Source organism: Hylobates moloch, unplaced genomic scaffold (genome assembly GCF_009828535.3).
Source record: "Hylobates moloch isolate HMO894 unplaced genomic scaffold, HMol_V3 SCAFFOLD_1, whole genome shotgun sequence".
In the NCBI taxonomy this organism is placed as follows: Eukaryota; Metazoa; Chordata; class Mammalia; order Primates; family Hylobatidae; genus Hylobates; species Hylobates moloch.
Window position 1 is genome coordinate 102,426,454 of NW_026652276.1, and position 26,123 is coordinate 102,452,576.

Below are 26,123 nucleotides of genomic sequence, written 5' to 3' on the forward strand. Positions count from 1 at the left end.
TCAGCTGCCAGACTAACCCAGTTACCAGGGATTAGTGCAATCAGCGGAAGCGGAATACAGGCAGCGCTGGGTCTCCCTCTGAGCCAGTTCCACTCAAAGAGGGACCGCGGGGAGAGTCATTTCATTGCCCACTGCGTGCAGAGTCTGCAGAGGCAGTGGGTGGCCAGTGGAAGAAGGAAAATCGGCCTGGCCAGTGGTGTGAGCCGAGTGTCTGCAGCCAGACGGCCAGTTGCTTGGTCTAGGATGGGGGGCAGGAGGTTGGTGTGGAGGGAGCCCCAGTGTGAGAAATTGAGGGAGCAACTTCGTCTCTGAAACTCAAGAGGGTGGAGGCAAGACTTCTATTTTTGTTGACAGGTGCCCCAAGTTTCAGCCTTGAACCCTGACATATCTTCCTTCTCCCAAGTCCTTTTTCTTATTTTTCTTGTTTTGTATTGTTTTATTTTGGTTTGGTTTGGTTTCTTCTGAGATGGAGTCTTGCTCTGTCACCCAGGCTGGAGTGCAGTGGCACTGTCTCAGCTCACTGCAATCTCCGCCTTCCAGGCTCAAGTGATTCACCTGCCTCAGCCTCCCAAGTAGCTGGGTTTACAGGCACACGCCACCACACCCAGCTAATTTTTGTATTTTAGTAGAGACAGGGTTTTTCCATGTTGGCCAGGCTGGCGTTGAACTCCTGACCTCAGGCGATCCACCCACCTCGGCCTCTCAAAGTGCTGGGATTACAGGGCTAAGCCACTGCGCCTGACTTGTTTTGTTTCATTTATTTATGAAACAGAGTCTCACTCTGTCACCCAGGCTGGAGTGCGGTGGTGCAATCTCAGCTCACTGCAACCTCTGCCTCCTGGGTTCAAGTGATTCTCCTGCCTCAGCCTCCCAAGTAGCTGGGATTACAGGTATGTGCCACCATGCCCGGCTAATTTTTGTATTTTTAGTAGAGACAGGGTTTTCCCATGTTGGAGAGGCTAGTCTCAAACTCCTGACTTCAGGCGATCCACCTGCCTTGGCCTCCTAAAGTGCTGGGATTACAGGCGTGAGCCACCACACCATGCCAAAACCACTTTTTTTTTTTTTTTGAGACGGAGTTTTGCTCTGTTACTGGAGTGCAATAGCATGATCTTGGCTCACTGCAACCTCCGCCTTTCGGGTTCAAGCAATTCTCCTGCCTCAGCCTCCCGAGTAGCTGGGATTACAGGCATGCGCCACCATGCCCGGCTAACAAAGCCACTTCTTGACTTTGTGACAGCCTTCAAGTTACTAACCTTCTGTTTCTTTACCTGTCTAATGGGGACACGTTTACCTATCTCATGGGAGTGTTGTGAGGGTTAAATGAATTAGATGAGACAAAGCACGCACAGAATCAGTCCTTGGTGTATGTTGGACCCCTGCCTCTAGCCCTTTGAAGAGGCTGCCTGTAATCCCCTGGCTCTACCACCTTTCTCCCTCACTTTTATTTCCTAGTATTCAACTCCCTGGACATGTCCCGCTCTGTGTCTGTGACGGCAGCTGGGCAGTGCCGCCTCGCCCCGCTGATCCAGGTCATCTTGGACTGCAGCCACCTTTATGACTACACTGTCAAGCTTCTCTTCAAACTCCACTCCTGTGAGTACCACGGGCCAGATCTTCTTACATGAGATTCAGGCCAGAGGGAGGATCCCAGCCTGAGGATGTCCCCAGAGAAACGCAGTCCTTCTCAGTGCCTTTGGCTGTCTGCTTCTGTTCCAAAAGGCCCCAGAGCTCCTGACCATTGTGAAGATAAAAGAGCAGGTCCCAGGCTTTGGTGACCCCAGTAAAGCCCCTGGCTTGCCACTCTTGCGTCCCAGTGTTACAGAATCTTTGGGGTGTCAGTTTTCTGGCTGGAAACCTCTGGGGCCAGTGGCGCCTTTGCCTGAGTTCTTGTTCTGCATCCAGGAAGAATGAGGTATGCAGACAAGTGGAGGGTGGACAAGATGAAGAGGAGCTTTATTGAGTATTAGAACAGCTCAGAGGAGACCGCAGTGGGTACCGCTCTCTGTCTGTAGGCAGGTTGTCCTGTCGAGTGTTCAGCCCTCAGCAGAAAAGAGGCCATGGAGTGGGTAACTCCTCTCTGCAGCTGGTCATCCTAGCATCTCTGCAGGTCTCTGAAGCTCTCAGCAGAGAGGGTAGCTCCTCTCTGTAGCTGGTCGTCCCATCTCTGCTCAGCTCTGGCTGAGCTCAGGCCTTTTATGGGCCTCAGAGGGGAGGAAATGCACCCCCATTGGTCCATGGGTAGGCCCGGAAAAGGCACCCCAAGTTCCCACTCCAGTCCGTGGGATTGGCAGCCTAGCCCCCACTGGGGACCCGCCCTTTCTCCCAGGAATCTGCCTCCTGCTGCCATGCATGGCACCAGGGCTCAGCCCTGACTTTGCTCTAAGATCAGAGTGGGTGCCGACAGCAGGGAGAAGCCAGGAAGTGGGAGCAGGTTCAGAAGAGGAGAGGGAGAGCCTTCTCAGGCCCTGAAGAGTACAGGGATGCCTGAGTCTGCAGCCAGGGCTGGGGGCGGGTGCGGGGCAGCAGGGCTGCCACCCACTCCATGGAGCGAGAGGCCCAAGTCTGCAGCTGTGTTTTGGGCAGCTGCAGCTGCGCCCGGGAAGGCAGGGTTCCTGCCTGCTCCCGGACCCTCAAGAGCACAGGGAGGCTCAGATCTGCAGTCACAACTTGGGCGGCTACAGCCCCATCCAGGAGAGCGAGGCTCCTGCCTGCTCCATGGAGTGTGCAGTCCTGGCCATGCCTCCCTGCTGCAGATGGCATGATGGCAGTGGCAGGCCATCTGGACCAGTGGCTGCCATCACCAGGATGGTCCTCTCTGTCTGCCTCTAGCTTGAGCACATCACCATTCATCAAGTATGTCGTGTATCCTACGAACCACACAAATTATCAGCAGACCTGGCCTAGACCTACATGAGCTAACATAATGATTTCCAGACCATTTATCCACACAATCCCTTTGTGCAAATGGACTTTTATGGAGAAATATAAATTATAAAACACAGCTGCTCATTAAATGGAGACCTATCCCTTAGCTAGCTTCAGTTCCCTGGTGTGCCCTTAGCAGAATATGTATAGTTTGGAGGTTCTGGTCTTAAAGAATTTCTTATACTTTTTTTTTTTTTTCCTGAGACAGAGTCTCACTCTCTCACCCAGGCTGGAGTGCAAGGGCACAATCTTGTCTCACTGCAACCTCTTCCTACCAGGTTCAAGCAATTCTTGTGCCTTAACCTCCCGAGTAGCTGGGACCACAGGCATGTGCTGGCACACCCAGCTAATTTTTTGTTGTTGTTGTTTTTTGAATTTTTAGTAGAGATGGGGTTCCCCATGTTGGCCAGGCTGGTCTCAAACTCCTGGCCTCAAGTGATCCACCCACCTCAGCCTCCTACAGTGCTAGGATTACAGGTATGACCCACCACACCCGCCAGTTCTTATACTTTTGTGTCCTTCTGGTTTAAAATGATGTGTCTGGGGCAGGCACAATGGCTCACACATGGAATCCCATCACTTTGGGAGGCTGTTGCAGGCAGATCGCTTGAGCTCAGGGGTTGGAGACCAGCCTGAGCAACATAGCGAAATCCCTGTCTCTACAAAAAATACAAAAATTAGCCAGGCATGGTGACATGCGCCTGTAGTCCCAGCTAACTGGTAGGCTAAGGCGGGAGAATCACTTGAGCCCAGAAGGTCAAGGCTACAGTGAGCCGTGTTTGTGCCACTGCACTCCAGCCTGGGCAACAGAACGAGACCATGCCTCAAAAAAAAAAAAAAAAAAAAAAAGTAGTATAAGACAGTATACTGTGTAACTGCAGTCATTGACAAGTAATGAATCTCTTTATTTAGACAGTACAAGGGAAGGATGTAGCACCGCCTAGATGCTAATCTGGGATGGTTTCGTGGAAGGGAGATTGGAATTAGCTGCCCAGGGATTAGAAGGGCTTTGTGGCAAGTAGGCCTGCCCGAAGGAGCTGAGAGGGTGGGGTGGGCCCCCAAGAGAAGGGACCAGCTGCTTAGAGTGCTGAATACAGAAGAACTTTTCATAGTTTCCCCTGGAAAGTTTTCATTGTTTCCAAGTACACTGTTGCTCAGTAGAACATCACTACTGCCTTTTTGTAAAATAGGGAGTTAAGCTGGGCATGGTGGTGCACACCTGTAGTCCCAGCTACTCAGGAGGCTGAGGGAGTTATGAGAAGAGAGAGGTAATTAAGCGTTTGGGTTTAAAGGCCTTCATGGAAGGCAGGGCAATACCGAAGACCCACACTGCCTCTGGGCTGAGGAAGGGGTAGGAGGGATACTCTTTACAATACATACTTTTTTATTTATTTATTTATTTATTTTATTTTATTTTATTTTATTTTATTTTATTTTATTTTATTTTTTGAGACAGGGTCTCACTCTGTTGCCCAGGCTGAAGTGCAGTGGCACAATCTCAGCCCACTGCAACCTCCACTTCCCGGGTTCAAGCGATTCTCCTACCTCAGCCTCCCAAGTAGCTGGGATTACAGGTGCCCGCCACCATGCCCAGCTAATTTTTGGATTGTTTTTAGTAGAGACAGGGTTTCATCCTGTTGGCCAGGCTGGTCTCAAGCTCCTGAGCTCAAGTGATCCTCCTGCCTCGGCCTCCCAAAGTGCTGGGATTACAATTGTGAGCCACTGCACCCGGCCCTCTTTTCTAAAAATAAACATTTATTTTTGTTTTAGATCTACAGAAAAGTTATAAAAATAGTACCGAGAGTTCTCGTATACCCAGTTCCATTTTCCCTTTGTTCGTATATTAGTATGAAACATTTGTCACAACTGGCCAGGCACGGTGGCTCACGCCTGTAATCCCAGCACTTTGGGAGGCCGAGGCAGGCGGATCACGAGGTCAGGAGATTGAGACCATCCTGGCTAACACAGTGAAACCCCGTCTCTAATAAAAATACAAAAAATTAGCGGGCGTGGTGGCGGGCGCCTGTAGTCCCAGCTACTCTGGAGGCTGAGGCAAGAGAATGGTGTGAGCCCAGGAGGTGGAGCTTGCAGTGAGCCGAGATGGCACCACTGCACTCCAGCCTGGGTGACAGAGCGAGAATCTGTCTCAAAAAAAAAAAAAAAAGAAAAGAAACGTGTCACAACTAATGAACCAGTGTTGATACCTTATTATTAATTAAAGTTCATACTTAAGGCAGGGTGCAGTGGCTCATGCCCATAATCCCAGCACTTTGGGAGGTCAAGGCGGGCGGATCACTAGGTCAAGAGATTGAGACCATCCTGGCCAACATGGCAAAACCCTGCCTCTGCTAAAAATACAAAAATTAGCCAGGCGTGGTGGCACCCGCCTGTAGTCCCAGCTACTTGGGAGCTGAGGCAGGAGAATTGCTTGAACCCAGGAGGCGGAGGTTGTGTTGAGCTGAGATTGCGCCACTGCCCTCCAGCCTGGCAACAGAGAGAGATTCCGTCTCAAAAAAAAAAAAAAAGTTCGTACTTTATTCAGATTGTCGCAGAATGTCCTTTTCTGCCCCAGAATCTCATCCGGTACACCATGTGACATTTAGATGTGATGTCTCCTTGGCTATGACGTTTCACTTCTCCAAATTCTCTTATTTTTGATGACTTTGACGGTTCTGAGTTTTTTGTAGGATGTTCCTGAATTCTGTTTGCCTGATGTTTTTTTCCTGATTTAACTGGGGTTAAGGGTTCTTGGGAGAAAGATCATTTAGGTGAAGTGCCATATTCATTCCAATGTCCACTTTTGCCATTTTTGTTTTGTTTTGTTTCAAGGCGGGGTCTTGCTCTGTCACCCAGGCTGGAGTGCAGTGGTACGATCATAGCTCACTGCAGCCTCAAACTCCTGGGCTTAAAAGATCCTCCCACCTCAAACCTCTTGAGTAGCTAAGACCACAGTGCACATCACCACACCTGGCTAACTTTTATTTTTTAATTTTTCTAGAGATGGGGGTCTTGCTATGTTGGCCAGGCTGGTCTCAAACTCCTGGGTACAAGCGATGCTCCCCACTCAGCCTCCCAAAGTGCTGGGATTAGACGTGGGAGCCACTGCCCCCAGCCATCTTTTGCCATTTTGATAATCATGTTTTATACATGTGTTCCCTGATTTTATCCAATTAATGTATGACCCATTTCCAAATAACAAATTTAAATTTAAGCAAATAAAGCAAACACTAAAAGGATTGCTGAACTATGATCTATAGCTGCAATATGCAGATTCCCACATCTGAGAGGTGACAGGACCTCAGAGAACTGGTTCTGTAGGGGAGGAGGCTGTCCTAAGAGGCCACTGGTGTGTGCAGTGTCATAGAGTTAGCTACCAACAAAGCCGGGACTGGAACTCAGATCCCAAGCCTCAATCCCTTGTTCTTTTTTTTGACAGTCTCGCTGTCACCCAGGCTGGAGTGCAGTGGTGCCATCTCAGCTCACTGCAATCTCTGCCTGCCGGGTTCAAGCGATTCTCCTGCCTCAGCCTCCCGAGTAGCTGGGATTACAGGCACATGCCACCACGCCCGGCTAATTTCTGTATTTTTAGTAGAGATGAGGTTTCTCCATGTTAGTCAGGCTGGTCTCGAACTCCTGACCTCAAGTGATTCTCCTGCCTCAGCCTCCCGAAGTGCTGGGATTACATGCGTGAGCCACTGCACCCGGCCTTCAATCTCTTGTTCTTTGCCTTCTGACAGACATCCTCTTGGGCAGGCTCTGTGGATCTCTTCCAGACTAGTATCAGCCCTGAGCCTCAACCTAAAAGAAATGCAGGCAACAGCTGAGAAAGAACTGCTCCCTCCTGGGCCTGCCATGGTCCAGCCTGCTACTGGGTCAGGTCACCATTTCTTCTCTAGTCCAGGACACAATTTCCACCCCATTGTGCCCGGCATGGCTTGTCCTTCAGGAACTAATTGAAGTGGAAGGGTTTGGAGGATAAGCGTCTCCACACTCTTGCTGGTTCCTGCTGGGCTCCCTTGGTTACCAGACCTCGGGACAGCTCTAGGCCAGTCGTGGCCCCTGCCAGTGCTGGCCACATGCCCCAGGGTAGCTGGGCCCCTCCCCCTCGAGAGCCCCGCTGTGGCTTCCCTGCCCTCTGGTCCCCCTCCCCTCTCACACTCTTTCCAATTTCTTCCAGGCCTCCCAGCCGACACCCTGCAAGGCCACCGGGACCGCTTCATGGAGCAGTTTACAAAGTAAGTGGTTCAAGTAACAGGAATGGAGGTGAATCCAAGAGCACTATAAAATCATTAAACCACACAAGAGCACTGTGAGAGGTGGCTGGACACAGTGATTCATGCCTGTAACCCCAACACTTTGGGAGGCAGGGGCAGGAGGATCGCTTAAGGCCGGGAGTTCGACACCAGGCCGGGCAACATAGAGAGACTCCCGTCTCTACAGAAAAAAAAAAGTAAAACAAATTAGTGGGCACGGTGGTATGCACCTGTGATCCCAGCTACTTGAGAGGCTGAGGCAGGAGGATGGCCTGAACCTAGGAGTTCGAGGCTGCAATGAGCTGTGATTGTGCTGCTACACTTCAGTCTAGGTGACAAAGTGAGACCCTGTCTCTAAAAAAAATTTTTTTTAAATACTTGGGGGGGTGAGGTTATCTTCATTCTTTTTTTTTTTTTTTTTTTTTGAGACAGAGTCTCGCTCTGTCGCCAGGCTGGAGTGCAATGGCACGATCTCGGCTCACTGCAGCCTCTGCCTCCTGGGTTCAAGTGATCCTCCTGCCTCAACCTCTCGAGTAGCTGAGACTACAGGCACGCACCACCACGCTGAGCTAATTTTTGTATTTTTAGTAGAGACGGGGTTTCACCATGTTGGCCAGGATGGTCTTGATCTCTTGACCTTGTGATCTGCCTGCCTCAGCCTCCCAAAGTGCTGGGATTACAGGCGTGAGCCACCACACCCGACCTGAGGTTATCTTCATTCTAAGGTGATAAAGTGAAAATAGCTCAGAGTCAAATCTACCTATAGCTAGGGTAACTATTGGTTCTCTAATAAATCCCATAGAAACATATAGAAGAAAGAGATTTCATCCATTCATTAGTTGCCTGCTTATGCCCCAGACTTCATCCTCTTCTCTTTTCCCTCTCCCTAAGTTCTGTCTTATAGCATTTATAGACTGATAACCCCTAAATATGTATCTCTAGCCAGACCTTACTTCTGAATGCCAGCCTCTTGTCCCCAATTTGACATCTGTATAGCATACTTAAATCTCAAACTGTACTTTAGGTTTTCCCAAAAAAAAAACCTTTCTCTCTCTATTTTGTTTTTGTTTGTTTGTTTTTGTTTTTGTTTCTGAGACAGAGCCTCGCTCTGTCACCCAGGCTTGAGTGCAGTGGTGCGATCTCAGCTCACTGCAACCTCAGCCTCCCCATCTCCAGTGATTTTCCTGCCTCAGCCTCTTCAGTAGCTGGGATTATAGGCACCCACCACCATGCCTGGCTAATTTTTGTATTTTTAGTAGAGATATGGTTTCACCATGTTGGCCAGGCTGGTCTTGAAGTCCTGACCTCAAGTGATCTGCCTCCCAAAGTGATGGGATTACAGGCGTGAGTCACTGTGCCCAGCCCCTCCCCATTCTTTTCTGTCTCAGCAAATACTGCCATCATCCATTTAGGCCAGAGATCTGGAAGTCACCATTTTCCTCATCCCCCATGTCCAATCCACTAGCAGGTTTGGTTGATACCCTACAAATATGACCTGCTTCTAAGGTGGGATGGGAGACTGGACTCTGGAGGCAAGGCTTGGGCATCAGACCAAATTAAGGACAAGTAAAACAGGGAAGGAGTGGAAGCACCTCTGCATAAGACACACCCACCAGTGTGCAGTGACAGTTTACCACTGCTATGGCAACATCCAGAAGTTAGTGCCCCTTTCCATGGCAATAACCTGACAATCCAGAATTTACCACTTTTTTTCGAGAAATTTCTGCATAATCTGCCCATTAATTTACATATAATTAAAAGTGGGTATAAATGTAACAGCTGCTATTCTGGGCTCACTGCTTATGGGGTGGCCCTTCTCTGCAAGGAACAGGACCTTCACTGCTGGCTGTGCACTGCCGCCTCAATAAAAGTTGCTAACACCAGCCAGGTGCAGGGGCTCATGTCTGTAATACCAGCGCTTTGGGAGGCCGAGGTGGGCAGATCACTTGAGGTCAGGAGTTCAAGACCAGCCTGGTCAACATGGTGAAACCCCGTCTCTACTAAAAAATTAGCAGGGCATGGTGGCACACACTGGTAATCCCAGCTACTCGGGAGGCTGAGGCAGAAGAATCGCTTGAACCTGGAGGTAGAGGTTGCAGTGAGCCAAGATCATGTCACTGCACTCCAGCCTGGGCATCAGAATGAGATTCCATCTCAAAAAAAAAAAAAAAAACTTTATTTAGGCTGGGCACAGTGGCTCACGCCTGTAATCCCAGCACTTTAGGAGGCCGAGGCAAGTGGATCACTTGAGGTCAGGAGTTTGAGAGCAGCCTGGCCAACATGGTGAAACCCTGTCTCTACTATAAATACAAAAATTAGCCCTGTAATCCCAGCTACTCAGGAGGCTGAGGCAGGAGAATTGCTTGAACTCAGGTGGCAGAGGTTGCAGTGAGCTGAGATCATGCCACTGCACTACAGCTTGGACAACAGAGAAAGACTCCATCCAAAAAAAAAAGAAGGAAAGGAGGGGAGGGGAAACCAGGCAAAAGGGAAGGATAATAGAGTGAGAGTTGGGAGGACAGAGGGGGCTGAGAAGGGCCTCCTGGCTTAGCTCTGTAAAAGTGCGCTCTCTTGTTTTTCCTGTTAATTTCCTCACCCTTGACCATAGCTCCCAAATGCCAAGTTTCAGCTTCTCTGCCTGGTTCCCCAGGAGCAAGCGAAGGACAAGTGCGTGGTTGTACCCACCTCCTGGTACCCCTGTTCCATTTGAGAAGCCAAGTACATATGCTATGATAAATGGCTTCTTTAGTCCAAGGAGACAGGCCCTGAGGCTGATTTCCTGGAATGTCAAATTCCGGTAGCTTGTGAAAGCAGTTGAGCCTATTACTGTTGGCTCCAAACCAGTAAGATGGGGATGTGTGGTCAGGTGATTTCATTTCCTTTCATTTGCTTCTAGCTTATTAAAAACATCTCCCCTGAGTAGCTGCTTTGCTGTTCCACACAGACATGGCTGCTGTCTGAGACCTCACTGTCCTTGAATTCAGGGGAAGCAGCAGTGATGTCACAGAGACAGAGACAGGCCTAGGTCTTGGGATCTGACAGGCTGTAACAAGACCCTGGGGGTTTCGTTTATTGGACTAAGCTGGAGAAAGCTCATTGTTGCAGGTTGGGCACAGTGGCTCACCCCTGTAATCCCAGCACTTTGGGAGGCCAAGGCAGTAGGATTGCTTGAAGCCAAGAGTTTGAGACCAGCCTGGGCAACACAGCAAGAACCTGTTTCTACCAAAAAATTAAAAATTAGCCAGGCATGGTGGTGCATCCCTGTAGTTCTAGCTACTCAGGAGGCTGAGGCAGAAGACTGTTTGAGCCCAGGAATTCGAGGCTGCAGTGATCTCTGATTGCACCACTGCACTCTAGCCTGGGTGACAGAGCAAGACCCTGCCTCTATAAAAAGAGAGACAGAGAGAGAAAAAAAAAATGTTGCTTTCTTCATGTGCATATCCACCCAAGATTAGGACATAGTACCAAACCATTGTAATTCTCCAAGTGTTTATTGAACGGCTCCCCTGTCCCTGGCATTATGGGAAACAGCTCAGCAGAGCTCAGTCCCCACTTCCCAGGAACTTATAGTCTTAATTGTGGAGAGAACAAATAGTCTAAAAACAAAGAGAAGTAATGAAAGAAGAGAGCTACCTTTGTAGTAAAATTCCCTTCCCTTTTCCTATGGTTAGTTGGCTTATCCTCAGAGAAAATCCGTTTCTTTTAATGTTACTCTAAACCAAACACTCCTCGGAAGTTAAATCTGCAAAATAACAACATATACTCTACAGCAATGAAGAAATTAGCTTTTTGATTATCTACTCTTCCAAAGGATTTGTAGCATGAATTACTCTTTCCTCACCACCAGGTCACTGAGGACCAGCTTTAAATAATCCTCCTCTGTAGCATCATAATTGAATCCCAGCACCATGGAGTTTATCTCCTTGACAGCCTGTGCCTTTGGGCTGGGGAGGGGGCAGGAAGGCCAGGTGGCTGCTCTGTCCCCTACATGGGGCTGATGAAGACACCCAGCACCCCTCAGGTCCTTCTCCATCCCTAGGTTGAAAGATCTGTTCTACCGCTCCAGCAACCTGCAGTACTTCAAGCGGCTCATCCAGATCCCCCAGCTGCCCGAGGTAAGCGTACCCGACCACACACCTTCGGCACTGCAGAGGCCCCAAGTACCCTCTTAGAGGCCGGCGGGGCCTGGCAAGCAAGCACTGTTTGAGGATGTGTCTCCATCTTCAGAACCCACCCAACTTCTTGCGAGCCTCAGCCCTGTCAGAACATATCAGCCCCGTGGTGGTGATCCCTGCAGAGGCCTCATCCCCCGACAGCGAGCCAGTCCTAGAGAAGGATGACCTCATGGACATGGATGCCTCTCAGCAGGTGTGGATCACTTGGGAGAGAAACATGGCCTTTCCTCTTGCCTGCAAGTACAGGGGAGAGGCTCGGGGAAACCCTGGCCAAAGCCCATTGATTCTAACCAGGTTCAGCCTTCTCTTCACCTAGCACCAACCTAGGCTGAGCATCCTGCTCTGTGGCTCCCAGAAGGATCATAAATGGGTCTGGCTGGGTGCAGTGGCTCACAGCTATAATCCCAACACTTTGCAAGGCTAAGGCGGGATGACTGCTTGAGGCTGGTTCAAGACCAGCCTGGGCAACATAGTAAGACCCCATCTTTACAAAATTAGCCAAACGTGGTGGCACACACCTGTGGTCCCAGCTATGTGGGAAGCTGAGTTGGGAGGATCACTTGAGCATGGGCAGCCAAGGCTATGGTGAGCTGTTATCACGCCACTGCACTCCAGCCTAGGCAAGAGAACAAGAACCAGGCCCTAAAAATATAAATAAATAAAATTAAAATAAAAAAATTATCCAGGCATGGTGGCACACACCTATACTTCCAGCTACTCGGGAGGCTGAACCAGGAGGATCACTTGAGCCAGGAGTTGGAGGCTGCAGTGAGCTATGATTGCACCACTGTACTCTAGCCTGGGCAGTAGAGCAAGAACCTGTCTCAAAAAAATAAAAAAAATTAAACAGATCTGAACCAAATTGAGAAAGGGGCATTCTCCCATACTATTCAACTGACCCACACACAGAATCCTCTGGCTCTCTGACTTATTCTCACTCCTTTTTGGTCAACCACAGAATTTATTTGACAACAAGTTTGATGACATCTTTGGCAGCTCATTCAGCAGTGATCCCTTCAATTTCAACAGTCAAAACGGCGTTAACAAGGACGAGAAGTGAGTCCAAGCTGGGTTCAAGCAGATGGTTCAGGAGCTAAGTTAAGCCATGGTCTGCCTCAAAACACTAACCAAAGAGGAATTCTTAATGATACTGGGGCTTCTTAGATAAAGAACATCTTGAAGGGTCGGGGGCAATGGCTCATGCCTGTAATCACAACATTTGGGGAGGATGAGGCAGGAGGATTTTTTAAGACCAGGAGTTTAAGACCAAGCTTGGGCAACATAGCAAGATCCCATCTTTATTAAATAAAAGTAAAACAATTAGCTGGGCAGGTGGTACACACCTGTAGTCCCAGTTACTCAGGAGATTGAACTGGGAAGATCACTTGAGCCTGGGATATCAAGGCTGCAGTGAGCTATGATCGTGCCACTACACTTCAGCCTGGGTGACAAAGCCAGACTGTCTCTAAAACAAAATCAAAAACACACAAAAAATGAATGTCTTGACCCTCAAATATTGGCCCCTTTAATCTCAGAACAAAATCAATAACCATGGACTTATGAGTATTAGATTAGTATCTGGTAACATTTAGAGCATAATTTATGGCATTTCAAAGAATTGTCCCCAAATTAATACCAGCTTTTAATTTCTTCCCGAGCTCACAATTAAAAAGAGAGGAATAGAAGCACTATGGAAGCAAACTCATTCCCCTTCTCTTTCCAGGGACCACTTAATTGAGCGACTATACAGAGAGATCAGTGGACTGAAGGCACAGCTAGAAAACATGAAGACTGAGGTATGCCTTGGATCTGCTCTGCCTTTGCACTTCACCAAAACACGGTAGATTTGAATGTTAAATTTGCATCACACTGGCCAGGCACAGTGGCTCACACCTGTAATCCCAGCACTTTGGGAGGCCAAGGCAGGAGGATTACCTGAGGTTGGGAGTTTGAGACCAGCCTGGGCAACAGGGTGAAACGCTGTCTTCAATAAAAATGCAATAATTAGCCGGGTGTGTTGGCAGGCACCTGTAATCCCAGCTACTCGGGAAGCTGAGGCATGAGAATTGCTTGAACTTGGGAGGCAGAGGTTGCAGTGAACTGAGATCGTGCCACTGCACTCCAGCCTGGGCAACAGAACAAGACTCTGTCTCAAAAAAAAAAAAAAAAAAAAATTGCATCACATAGACAGATTTGGACCACATCCTCAGGGTAGGTTAATTAGTAGAAACAAGCCAGGCATGGCGGTGCACACCTGTGATCCCAGCTACTCAGGAGGCTGAGGTAGGAGGATCACTGACGCCCAGGAGTTTTGAATCCAGGCTGGGCAACATAGCGAGACCTGTGTCTCTAAAACCAAATAAAAACTGGTAGAAATGCTAAATCCAAAAGAACCAGGTCTTCTTGTGTTCTCTGTCATAATGCATTTCCATTTTACATGCCATGAGGACAGCATTTAGGCCAGGCACAGTATCCATGTGATTGATACCCAGAGATGACCTTGGTCCCCACGAGGCTGAGAAGCTGTGGAGAACAGGACCAGACCTTCTCACATGGCGATAAGGAGAGATTGGTTTGCCGGGCACAGTGGCTCACGCCTGTAACCCCAGCACTTTGGAAGGCTCAGGCAGAAGGATCACTTGAGCCCAGCAGTTCAAGACTAGCTTGGGCAACATAGCAAGACCCCATCTCTACAAAATACTTTTTAAAAATTAGCTGGGCATGGTGGTGCATACCTGTAATGCCAGCTACTTGGGAGGCTGAAGCTAGAGGATCTCTTGAGCCCAGGAGGTTGAGGCTGCAGTGAGCCATGATCACCTCACTGCACTCCAGTCTGGGTGATAGTGATACCCTTTCCCCTCTTCCCCAACTGCCAAAAAAAAAAAAGAAGAGACGGCTGTGAGCAATGTTGGTGCTGTATTAACAACCGCCCCTCACAGTGGCTGGTCAGGTGACTTTACCCACAGGGACAGCTGCTGCTACCCCCAGCCACTCTAAAGAGGACCACAATTCCCCGGCCATCATCCCCTGTTATTGCTGTTGATTGAGGGGCTCCTAATGACCAGATGCTCCAACCCTCCTGGGACGTGGAGAGTTGACTTAGGGGAATCGGGTATTTACTTAGAAGCATGGTAGGACCCGCTTCTCCAGCCCATGCCTGTGACCCGTGGCAGCGGGCGGTTGGCCTCATGACCCGAGTCCCCCACAGAGCCAGCGGGTTGTGCTGCAGCTGAAGGGCCGCGTCAGCGAGCTGGAAGCAGAGCTGGCCGAGCAGCAGCACCTGCGGCAGCAGGCGGCCGACGACTGTGAGTTCCTGCGGGCAGAACTGGACGAGCTCAGGAGGCAGCGGGAGGACACCGAGAAGGCTCAGCGGAGCCTGTCTGAGATAGAAAGTGAGCAGTCGGCGGGGGCGGGGGCGGGCCCTGGGGGCAGGCACGGGCAGCAGAGCCCAGCTGGACTCGGGATGCAGCACAGAGGCTGGGTTAGGGTTAGGGTTAGGGTTAGGGTTAGGGTTGCACGTGCCTGTAGTCCCAGCTACTCTTGAGGCTGAGACAGGAGGATCACTTGAGCCCAGGAATTAAAGGCTGCAGTGAGCTGATTGCACCACCACACTCCGGCCTCTGTAACAGAGAGCCTTGTCTCTAAAAAATTTCAATTAAATTTTTTAAAAAGCTGAAAGCCACCATAGAATAAATGCCATGTACGTAAGTGCTGAAGAGGCATGAATCCCTGGCTTGATTATTTTTTTGTTTTGTTTTGTTTTTTTTGAGGTGGAGTCTCACTCTGTCACCCAGGCTGGAATGCAGTGGTGTGATCTGGGCTCACTGCAACCTCCACCTCCGAGGTGTAAGCGATTGTCCTGCCTCAGCCTCCCGAGTAGCTGGGATTACAGGCACACACCACCATGTCCAGCTGATCTTTGTATTTTTAGTAGAGATGAGGTTTCACCATGTTGGTCAGGCTGGTCTCGAACTCCTGACCTCAGGTGATCCACCCACCTTGGCCTCCCAAAGTGCTGGGATTATAGGCATAAGCCACCTCGCTTGGCCCCTGGCTTGATTTTTAACTAGTTGAATTCTTTTTAAAGATGACTTCCTGGAGAAGTTTCTGTAAGTAGGACTTTCAAGGGAGAAAAGCATATATGCATTCCTAAATCAAAGGAGGATCTTTGGCCGGGCACAGTGGCTCATGCCTATAATCCTACTGAGGTGGGAGAATCGCCTGAGCCCAGGAGTTTGAAACCAGCCTGGGCAACATAGTGAGACCCCCGTCTCTACAAAAATTAGCCAGGTGTGGTGACATATGCCCATGAGCCCAGCTACTCAGGAGAATGGGGTGGGAGGATGGCTTGAGCCCAAGGAGGTCGAGGCTGCAGTGAGCAGTGATTGTGCCACTGCACCCCAGCCTGGGTGACAGAGCAAGACTGTCTCAAAACAAAACAAGGAGGATCTTCTAGGGACCCTGGCTCATTGCAAGGAGGGCAAGGGTCCCTGCTAGGGTAGACTCCTCACCTTGGTCCTTGGCAATACAGGGAAAGCTCAAGCCAATGAACAGCGATATAGCAAGCTAAAGGAGAAGTACAGCGAGCTGGTTCAGAACCACGCTGACCTGCTGCGGAAGGTAGGACCCTCAGCCCCTATCACCATCCTGCAGGCCCCGCCCCTCCGGGGAGAGAGTGGCTCAGGCCTGTGGCTTCCCCGCGGCCAGCAACCCCTACATTGATCTCTAAGGCATTGCCGTCATCTCGGGAACCACACCTTTTCAGGCTTTCTTGCTTCTGTGTCTTGGGCTCTGTCCTGCGTGCCAATCCCATGTAGGTCACCCACCTTCTTTATTGTTTTGTAAATACTTGAGCGTCAAGCATCTGAAGGTGATAGCTCTGTTCCGGCTCTGGGTAGGAAAGTGATTCCCGTGTCTGACTCCAGGGCGTGCACAGCCTGAGTGTGATTGTCCTAGAAGGAGGATGTCCTCTAAGCCTGGGATCTCCTGGTTCAAGACACTGTTCTTCTTTTGCAGAATGCAGAGGTGACCAAACAGGTGTCCGTGGCCAGACAAGCCCAGGTAGATTTGGAACGAGAGAAAAAAGAGCTGGAGGATTCGTTGGAGCGCATCAGTGACCAGGGCCAGCAGAAGGTGAATGGGAGGAGGAGCACTCGGGAAATGAGGGAGGGGGCTGTTGAGCTGGTGGCAGGGGCTTTGTGGCCTTCTGCTCCACGGGCAGTTCTGTGGGTCGGTTGGCATCACACAGCAGGGAGCACACCATGGTGGCCACACAGAACAGCAAGACACCATCCCCAGTGCATACACGAAGTAATAGAAGGACTCAAGTTGCCTGGGGTTAATCAGCAAAGGCTTTCCAAGGATGAGGCTGGAGGAGAGTTTGAGGAAAGGAAAACACATGGGTAGCAGAGAGAGAGGGATGAGCTTTTTTTTTTTTTTTTTTTGAAACGGGGTCTCACTCTGTTGCCCAGGCTGGAGTGCAATGGCATGATCTCAGCTCACTGCCACTTCCACCTCTTGGGTTCAAGCGATTCTCCTGCCTCAGCCTCCTGAGTAGCTGGGACTACAGACACCCACCACCACGCTTGGCTAATTTTCGTATTTTTAGTAGAGACGGGGTTTCACCATATTGGCCAGGCTGGTCTCGAACGCCTGACATTGTGATCCATCCACCTCGGCCTCCCAAAGTGCTGGGATTACAGGTGTGAGCCACTGCACCTGGTGGGGTGAGCATTATTTACAAAAACTTGAGAACAGGCTGGGCACAGTGGTTCCCACCTGGAATCCCAGTGTGCGGGAGGATGGCTTGAGGCCAGGAGTTCCAGGCCAGCCTGGGCAACAAAATGAGACCTTGTGTCTACAAAAAATTAAGACATTGGCCAGGCACAGTGGCTCACACCTGTAATCCTAGCACTTTGGGAGGCTGAGGCAGGCAGATCATGGTCAAGAGATCGAGACTATCCTGGCCAACATGGTGAAACTCCATCTCTACTAAAAATACAAAAAATTAGCCAGGCGTGGTAGCGGGTGCCTGTAGTCCCAGCTACTTGGGAGGCTGAAGCAGGAGAATCGCTTGAACCTGGGAGGCAGAGGTTGCAGTGAGCAGAGATCACGCCACTGCACTCCAGCCTGGTGACAGAGTAAGACTTCATCTAAAAAAAAAAAAAAAATTTTAAGAAATTAGCTGGGCATGGTAATGCATGCTTGTAGGCCCAACTACTTGGGATGCTAATGCAGGAGGATTGCTTGAGCCCAGGAGTTTCACACTGCAGTGAGCTGTGATCGTGCCACTGCACTTCAGCCTGGGCAACAGAGCAAGACAAAAAAAAATGTAAAAATTATCCAGGTGTAGCAGCATCTATGCCTGCAATCCTGGCTACTTAGGAAGCTGAGGTGGGAAAATTGCTTGAGCCCAGTTTGAGATCGAGGCTGCAGTGAGCTATGATCGCCCCTCTGCACCCCAGCCTGGGTAACAGAGCAAGACCTCCCTCTCAAAAAAAAAAAAGAGAGAGAGAGCACCATTGTGTTGGGGCAGGACCAACAGGCAGATCAGAGGCTTAGAGGTGGAGTTACAGATATCGGACAGATCAAACCAAATGTCATAGATTTAGAGGAGTGGCTTTCACAGTTTTCTGTGACCCCACATAAAAAACTACATCTGTCTCATGGAAATACAAGTAAGTTTCACCAAGCAATACTCATCCTTACTATGTGAATTCGTTTGGCTATTTTCTGTTCTATTTAATCCATGTTTTTAAATGTTAGCTGTGAATTTTTACTAAGGAGTCACAACCCACTCTTTGACAAACACCATCAAGAAATAAAAGAAAGAGTCATTTGGGGATGGCAAGGTGCTGTAGTTCAGCAATATACCAGCTGTTGGGATGCCTGAATTTAAGACCCAGTTTTTCCTTTAGTATTACGGACTCAAGCATGACATTTGGGAAATTTTTCTAAAATTCCTTCCTGGAGGCCAGGTGCAGCGGCTCACACTTGTAATCCAAGCACCTTGGGAGGCCAAGGCCGGAGGATTGCCTGAGGTCAGGAGTTCGAGACCAGCCTAGCCAATGTGGTTAAACCCCGTCTCTACTAAAAATATAAAAATTAGCCAGGCATGGTGGCGCGTGCCCATAGTCCCAGCTGCTTGGGAGGCTGAGGTACAAGAATCTCTTGAACCTGGGAGGCAGAGGTTGCGGTGAGCCGAGACTGCACCACTGCACTCCAGCCTGGGCAACAACAGCGAGACTCCATCTCAAAAATAAATAAATAAATAAATAAATAATAAAAATTCCTTCCTTGACATCCACATTTTCAGTATACTCTGGGGTCTCGCCTCCTCCTCCCACACCCTGCACTTTTTTGGGGGGTGTAATTTACATACAGTAGAGTTTACAGATCTCTTGTTGATCACTTGGGACATTTTTACATTTTTATATTCTTTGTCACTACCACCCAGATCAGAGTCCCTCTGTTTTTCTTCTCTTTCAGACTCAAGAACAGCTGGAAGTTCTAGAGAGCTTGAAGCAAGAACTCGCCACAAGCCAACGGGAGCTCCAGGTTCTCCAAGGCAGCCTGGAAACTTCTGCCCAAGTAAATAGCTCCTTTCTTTTTTTTTTTGTTTTTTAAGGTAGGGTCTTCTTCTGTCACCCAGGCTGGAATGCAGTGGTGCGATCACAGCTCACTGCAGCCTCCACCTCCCTGGGCTCAGGTGATCCTCCCCACTTAGCCCCCTGAGTAACTGGGACTACAGGCACACACCACTACACCTGACTAATTTTTGTATTTTCTTTGGTAGAGATGGGGTTTCACTATGTTGCCCAGGCTGGACTCAAACTCCGGGGCTCAAGTGATCCTCCCACCTCAGCCTCCTAAAGTGCTGGGATTACAGACATGAGCCTTCATGCCTGGCCTCCTTTCTTGCCCCACCCCTGGCTTTGGCGTTGCTGTCATCCACCATCCTTGGCCTGGCCAAGTCAGCCCCAGCTGCAATCAGTGTGTCCTCGGGAGGGAATCAGAGTGGCAGGTTAAAGAGCCATCACCTTCCCAGTCCTTGCAACCCGGTGGTGGGTTGGACCTCTGGGAAGTAAGGACTATTTAACCCAACCAGCGTCTCCCTCTTTCCTTGTGGTCACCTTTGCAGTCAGAAGCAAACTGGGCAGCCCAGTTCACTGAGCTAGAGAAGGAGCGGGACAGCCTGGTGAGTGGCGCAGCTCATAGGGAGGAGGAATTATCTGCTCTTCGGAAAGAACTGCAGGACACTCAGCTCAAACTGGCCAGCACAGAGGCAAGTCACGGACACGGACACGAGCGAGCACCTGTGAATTCCCACTGAGGGCCTCTGTGCATGCTCGGAGGCCGGGAGGACCCCGGGGCTGCTGAGAAGGGGTTTGGGGCCTTGGCCTGATTGTGCAGACACTCTGTAGGTGTAATGCCAGCAGGCCCTGCATTGCCTGCAGAGCCCATGAGGGAAAGCAAACTGCGGTCTTTTTTGTATGAGAAGAGAAGTTTGGCATCTCCTCCCAGCCATGAGAAGTGGGAGCAGTGATCCATCCGCACAGCCTCTGTGGGCAGCCGCACACCCTGTGCACACAGTTAAAGCACCTTTCTCTGTCTCGAGCTCACTGGCTTGGACCTCATTGGCCATGACTTGAGCTAAGATGCTAACAGCCCCAGCCAGGTCATGCTGCTCAGGTTCATTATGGAGTCTAGGGCAGACTCTCACCTCCCTGGACCGTTTTTAGGAATCTATGTGCCAGCTTGCCAAAGACCAACGAAAAATGCTTCTGGTGGGGTCCAGGAAGGCTGCGGAGCAGGTGATACAAGACGCCCTGAACCAGCTTGAAGAACCTCCTCTCATCAGCTGCGCTGGGTCTGCAGGTACACTTGCAATTGCCCAGCTGGCAGGGGCCAGGTCCTCACAGCCTGAGACTCAGTTGATGTTGAATCTTGTGATACTTAGCTCAGGTGCTCTCAGCCCAGTGGCATGTCAGCTTTACCTTAGGGGTGCCCAGATCAGTTACATTTGGAAACTCTGTACATTAGGGCCTGTACACTAGTATTTTTTTTCCCCCTTTTTGAGATAGGGTCTTACTCTGTTGCCCAGGCTGGAGTGCACTGCCGTGGCTCACTGCAACCTCCCCTTCCTGGGCTCACGCAATCCTCCCCACTCAGTCTCCCAAGTAGCTGGGACTACAGGCGTGCAACACCACGCCCAGCTAATTTTTGGTTTTGGTTGCTCAGACTGGTCTTGAAGAGCTGGGCTCAGGCTATCCACCCACCTTGGCCTCCCAAAGTGCTGGAATTACAGGCATGAGCCCCCATGCCTGGCCTTGGCTAATTTTTTAATTTTTGGTAGAGACGAGGTCTCACTATATTGCCCAGGATGGTCCCGAACTTCTGAACTCCCACCTTGGCCTCTCAAAGTGCTGGAATTGCAGGCATGAGACACCACGCCAGGCCCAGCAGTAGTAGTTTCTAAAGCCCCCAGGTGTGATAGCCACTGCTTTAGACAGTGGGTCACGCTGATAAAACATCCACCAGGAGCAGACAATTCTGTGTTTCTCTAAGGAAAAAACTATGGTCTGAATCAAGAGGTGATTACTCATGAAATTCACATCTAGGCAGGAAGCTTACCCACTAGGTAAGCTCCTCCATTCAGTGCTTAATGAACAAGGATGAAGCCAGCTATGAGAACTTGCTCTGACCTTGCCCCATATTCCCTCTCACAGATCACCTCCTCTCCACGGTCACATCCATTTCCAGCTGCATCGAGCAACTGGAGAAAAGCTGGAGCCAGTATCTGGCCTGCCCAGAAGGTAAGAATGGCCAAGGATAGTCTCTGTCATTAGTGACGGCGGGACAGGGTTCAGAAGCACCTGAATGCGGGGATAGTGACAGCTCCCTCTGCATCAAGAAAGGCGTGTAGGTAACGCATAAAACAGGGGAGGAGAGGGTATGAAAGTGACACCATCAACCAGACCTGAGAAACTTCCCTTTCCAATCCTGGCAGACGTCAGTGGACTTCTCCATTCCATAACCCTGCTGGCCCACTTGACCAGCGACGCCATTGCTCATGGTGCCACCACCTGCCTCAGAGCCCCACCGGAGCCTGCCGACTGTGAGTACCAGGACATGAGGGGCTGTTCATGGACCAGGGGAGCAGGGGGCCTTTAAAAGTCTCTGTTGGGCTGGGCGCAGTGGCTCATGCCTGTAACCCCAGCACTTTGGGAGGCTGAGGCGGGCAGATCACTTTGAGGTCGGGAGTTCAAGAACAGCCTGGCCAATATGACAAAACGCCATCTCTACTAAAGATACAAAAATGATGGGCCGGATGCAATGGTTCATGCCTGTAATCGCCGTAACACTTTGGGAGGATGAGGCAGGCAGATCACCTGAGGTCAGGAGTTCGAGACCAGTCTGGCCAACATGGTGAAACCCCGTCTCTACTAAAAATACAAAAATTAGCCGGGCATGGTGGCGCACCTGTAATCCCAGGAGAATTGCTTGAACTCAGGAGGCGGAGTTTGCAGTGAGCCGAGATGGCGCCACTACACTCCAGCCTGGGCAACAAGAGCGAGACTCCGTCTCAAAAAAAAAAAAAAAAAAAGTGTCTATTGCCTTGTTTCTCCAGCACTGACCGAGGCCTGTAAGCAGTATGGCAGGGAAACCCTCGCCTACCTGGCCTCCCTGGAGGAAGAGGGAAGCCTTGAGAATGCTGACAGCACAGCCATGAGGAACTGCCTGAGCAAGATCAAGGCCATCAGCGAGGTACTTGTAGTAGTATGGTTGAGGAATGTTGTTATTCTTCTGGGTGTGCATGCTGGTGAGCGCCCAAGGAATCGGTGATGTTCTGAGCTAGTTCTTTCTGCACTTACAACTTGATTCTAGAAACAAATTGTTAAAATTGGAAAATCTGGCCGGGTGCAGTGATGTATGCCTGTAATCCCAGCACTTTGGGAGGCCGAGTCAGGAGGATCACTTGAGGCTAGGCGTGATGGCTCATGCCTGTAATCCCAGCACTTTGGGAGGCTGAGGTGGGCAGATCACTTGAGGTCAAGAGTTAGAGACCAGCCTGGCCAACAGGGTGAAACCCTGTCTCTACTAAAAATACAAAAATCAGCCCAGCATGGTAGTGTATGCCTATAATTCCAGGTACTGGGAGGCCGAGGCAGGAGAATTGCTTGAACCCAGGAGGCGGAGGTTGCAGTGAGCCGAGATCACACCATTGTACTCCAGCCTGGGCATAAGAGCGAGATCCGTCTCAAAAAAAAAAAAAAAAAAAAAAAAAATAGGATCACTTGATCCCAGAAGTTTGAGACAGGCCTGGGCAACAAAATGAGACCCTGTCTCTTTAAAAATAAAAAAAATTTTTTAAAAAGGGAAAACCTCCTGAAGGACTTTCCAGCTATATTTAATTCACTGGCTGTTAGCTGAGAATCTACTATGTTGTCATCATTACACTAGGCAATATCAAAGAAGTATAGGCAGCTCCCCTGTCTCCAAGGATTTTTATCTAGATGGGCAGGTAATACCCAAAATGGAAATAACACTGTATTCATTCATTTACTAAAGATGTAGTGGCCGAGCACAGTGGCTCACACCTGTAATCCCTGCACTTTGGGAGGCCGAGGCAGGAGGATCACTTGAGGCCAGGAGTTCAATATCAGCCTAGGCAACATAGTGAGACCTTGTCTCTACCAAATAAAAATTTTTTAAAAATTAGACAGGCATGATGTCACGCACCTGTACTCCCAGCTACTTGGGAGGCTGAGGCAGGAGGATTGCTTGAGCCCAGGGGTTGGAGGCCACAGTGAGCTATGATTGTGCCACTGCACTCCAGCCTGGGCAACAGAGTGAGACCCTGCCTCTGCTATAAATAAATAAATATGTCTTGTATACCAGAAATTGGGTTAAGTGTATATAGGGACAGAGAAGACATGGACTCTATGGGAAAGAAAAATAAGAAAACCATTTCTATGAAGTACAATTTTTTTCCATTTTTTTCCCCAGTGTTATGAATTGGAATGTATTGGTTAAGACATGAGGATAGGGCCAGGCGTGGTGGCTCAACGCCTGTAATCCCAGCATTTTGGGAGGCTGAGACAGGTGGATCACCTGAGGTCAGGAGTTTGAGACCAGCCTGGCCAACATGGTGAAACCCCGTTTCTACTAAAAATACAAAAAATTAGCCAGGCATGATGGTGGGCGCCTGTAATCCCAGCTACTTAGGAGGCTGAGGCAGGAGAATCACTTGAACCTGGGAAGCTGAGGTTGCAGTGAGCTGAGATCGTGCCTTTGCGCTCCAGCCTGGGTAACAAGAGCGAAACTCTGCTCAAAAAATAAACAAATAAAAAAATAAAAGCCATGAGGATAGAATGTCTAATTGGAGTTCCAGAAGAAGATAATAAAAAGACCATGTCCAGCCAAGGTGGATGGATCAATTGAGGCCAGGAATTTGAGACCAGCCTGGGCAACTTAGTGGCGCCCTCTCTTTACAACAAATTTAAAAATTGGCCAGGTGTGATGGTGAGCATTTGTGGTCCCAGCTACTCAGGGGGCTGAGGCAGGAGGATCACCTAAGCCTAGGAGCTCAAGATTGCGGTGAACCGTGATCGCACCACTGTACTCCAGCCTGGGTGACAGAGTAAGACCCTGTCTCTAAAAAGAAAAAATAAAAAGATCAGGGCCAGTTGTGGTGGCTCATGCCTGTGATCCCAGCACTTTGGGAGGCTGAGGTGGGCGGATCACCTGAGGCCAGGAGTTCGAGACCAGCCTGGCCAACATAATGAAACTCCATCTCTATTAAAAATACAAAATTAGCCAGGTGTGGTGGCTAATTTTGTAATCCCAGAGCACACCTGTAATCCCAGCTACTTGAGAGGCTGAGGCAGGATAATCCCTTGAGCCCAGGAGGTGGAGGCTGCTGCTGTGAGCCAAGATTGCACCATTGCACTCCAGCCTGGGTGACAGAGTGAGACACTGCCTCAAAAAAAAAAAAAAAAATTATCATCTTCATCTTTGCCTCCCTAAATAATAGAGTTAGTTTCACATGATATAGACTACAGGTAAATGAACTCCTACTGTATATATTCTTCTACAACTCACTTTTTCACTCCACATTCTGTGAAATTAATCTAAGAAGATACATTCATTTTCACTACTCTATCTATCGTGTGAACATCGTTTAATTCATCTGTCTGTTCTCTTGATGATGGACATTTGGGTTATTTCCAGTTTGGGTTGTTACTAATTTGCCCCTATGATCATACATGCACACATGTCAGTTTCTCTAGAGTGTATACGTAGAATCAGAATTACTAGGTATTAGGATGAATCTCACACATAGAATGTTGAGTGAAAAATCAAGTCATGGAAAAATATATACAGCAGGATTCCTTTTATATAAAAAGACTCAAACATTCAAACTTAACAATATATTGTTTAGGGATGCATCTATATGGAGTTAAAAAATAATAATAATAAGACAGGCCAGGCATAGTGGCACATGTCTGAAAATCCCAGAACTTTGGGAGGCCGGAGCGGGAGGATCACTTGAGGCCAGGAGTTTGATACAGCCTGGGCTGCAAAGCAAGACTCTGACTCTACAAAAAAGTTAAAAGTTAGCAGAGTCTAGTGGTGTGTGCCTGTTGTCCCAGCTACTCAGGAGGCTGAGGCAGGAGGATCACTTGAGCCCAGGAGTGGGAGGCTGCAGTGAGCTATGATCGCACCACTGCACTCCAGCCTGGGCAACAGGCTTTTATTTTTTGTCTTAAAAAAAATAAAATAAAATAAGACACGACAACCACTCTCTTGAATTCTGTGTCTCTTGGGATAGAAGGCAGGGAGGAAGGGAGGTAGAATTAGGGCACATACAAGTACAAATAGGATTCCAAAGGTATTGATGTTTCTTATGGCATTCCTTAAGTTTTAAGTTGGGTGGTGGATAACATGCGTCTTTATTCTTATCCTTCGAACCATTCATATATATTTTATACCGCAGTATGTATAACTCATCATGTTTTGAAAATCATAGGCTTTGCTGTTTGTCAGACCTTAGTTCAAATCCCTGCCCTGCCATTTGTTAGCATAACTGTGGTCAAGACATTCTACCTCTTATCCCCAGCTTCCTATCTGCATAGTAGGAATAATACCCGCCTCATATGATCGCTGTGGAAGCGAAGTTAAGTCAGGGTCAAAGTGGAAGATACCATCTGTATTTGAAAAAGTTGTAGGCCAGGTGTAGTAACTCAGTCCCAGCACATTGGGAGGCCAAGACGGGAGGATCACTTGAGCCCAGGAATTCAAGACCAGCCTGGGCAACATAGGCTGAGACCCCATCTCTATTAAAAAAAAAAAAAACACAATTAGCCGGGCTTGGTGGTGCACCCCTGTACTCCCAGCTACTCTGGTGGTAGAGGTGGGAGGATTGCTTGAGCATGGAAGGTCGAGGCTGCAGTGAGCTATGATCATGCCACTGCACTCCATCTTTGGTGACAGAGCAAGACTCTGTCTCAAAAAAATCAAAAATTAGGTCCAGGCATGGTGGCTTACACCTGTAATCCCAGCACTTTGGGAGGCCGAGGCAGGAGGATTACCTGAGGTCAGGAGTTCGAGACCAGCCTGGGCAAAATAGTGAAACCTATCTCTACTAAAAATATGAAAATTGGCCGGGCATGGTGGCACAAACCTGCAATCCCAGCTACTTGGGAGGCTGAGGCAGGATAATCCCTTGAGCCCGGGAGGCGGAGGCTGCAGTGAGCCGAGATTG

General features: G+C 49.3%; 1 protein-coding gene across 5 annotated transcripts in view; it reads left to right on the forward strand.

Annotated features, from left to right (window-relative positions):
• HIP1 (huntingtin interacting protein 1) overlaps window positions 1-26,123 on the forward strand; it is a 195,742-nt gene that overhangs the window by 157,965 nt on the left and 11,654 nt on the right. For 4 of the 5 annotated variants that reach the window (XM_032756398.2, XM_032756408.2, XM_058443957.1 and 1 more), the window contains 15 exons: window positions 1,456-1,596; window positions 7,106-7,163; window positions 11,221-11,296; window positions 11,409-11,549; window positions 12,315-12,412; window positions 13,080-13,152; window positions 14,565-14,748; window positions 15,888-15,976; window positions 16,373-16,489; window positions 18,845-18,946; window positions 19,497-19,640; window positions 20,098-20,233; window positions 21,085-21,171; window positions 21,366-21,473; window positions 21,987-22,123. In XM_032756398.2, coding sequence (XP_032612289.1) covers window positions 1,456-1,596; window positions 7,106-7,163; window positions 11,221-11,296; window positions 11,409-11,549; window positions 12,315-12,412; window positions 13,080-13,152; window positions 14,565-14,748; window positions 15,888-15,976; window positions 16,373-16,489; window positions 18,845-18,946; window positions 19,497-19,640; window positions 20,098-20,233; window positions 21,085-21,171; window positions 21,366-21,473; window positions 21,987-22,123 — 1,691 coding nt within the window. The remainder of the gene's footprint in view (window positions 1-1,455; window positions 1,597-7,105; window positions 7,164-11,220; window positions 11,297-11,408; window positions 11,550-12,314; window positions 12,413-13,079; window positions 13,153-14,564; window positions 14,749-15,887; window positions 15,977-16,372; window positions 16,490-18,844; window positions 18,947-19,496; window positions 19,641-20,097; window positions 20,234-21,084; window positions 21,172-21,365; window positions 21,474-21,986; window positions 22,124-26,123) is intronic. The other variant, XM_058443959.1, reaches the window with a different exon arrangement.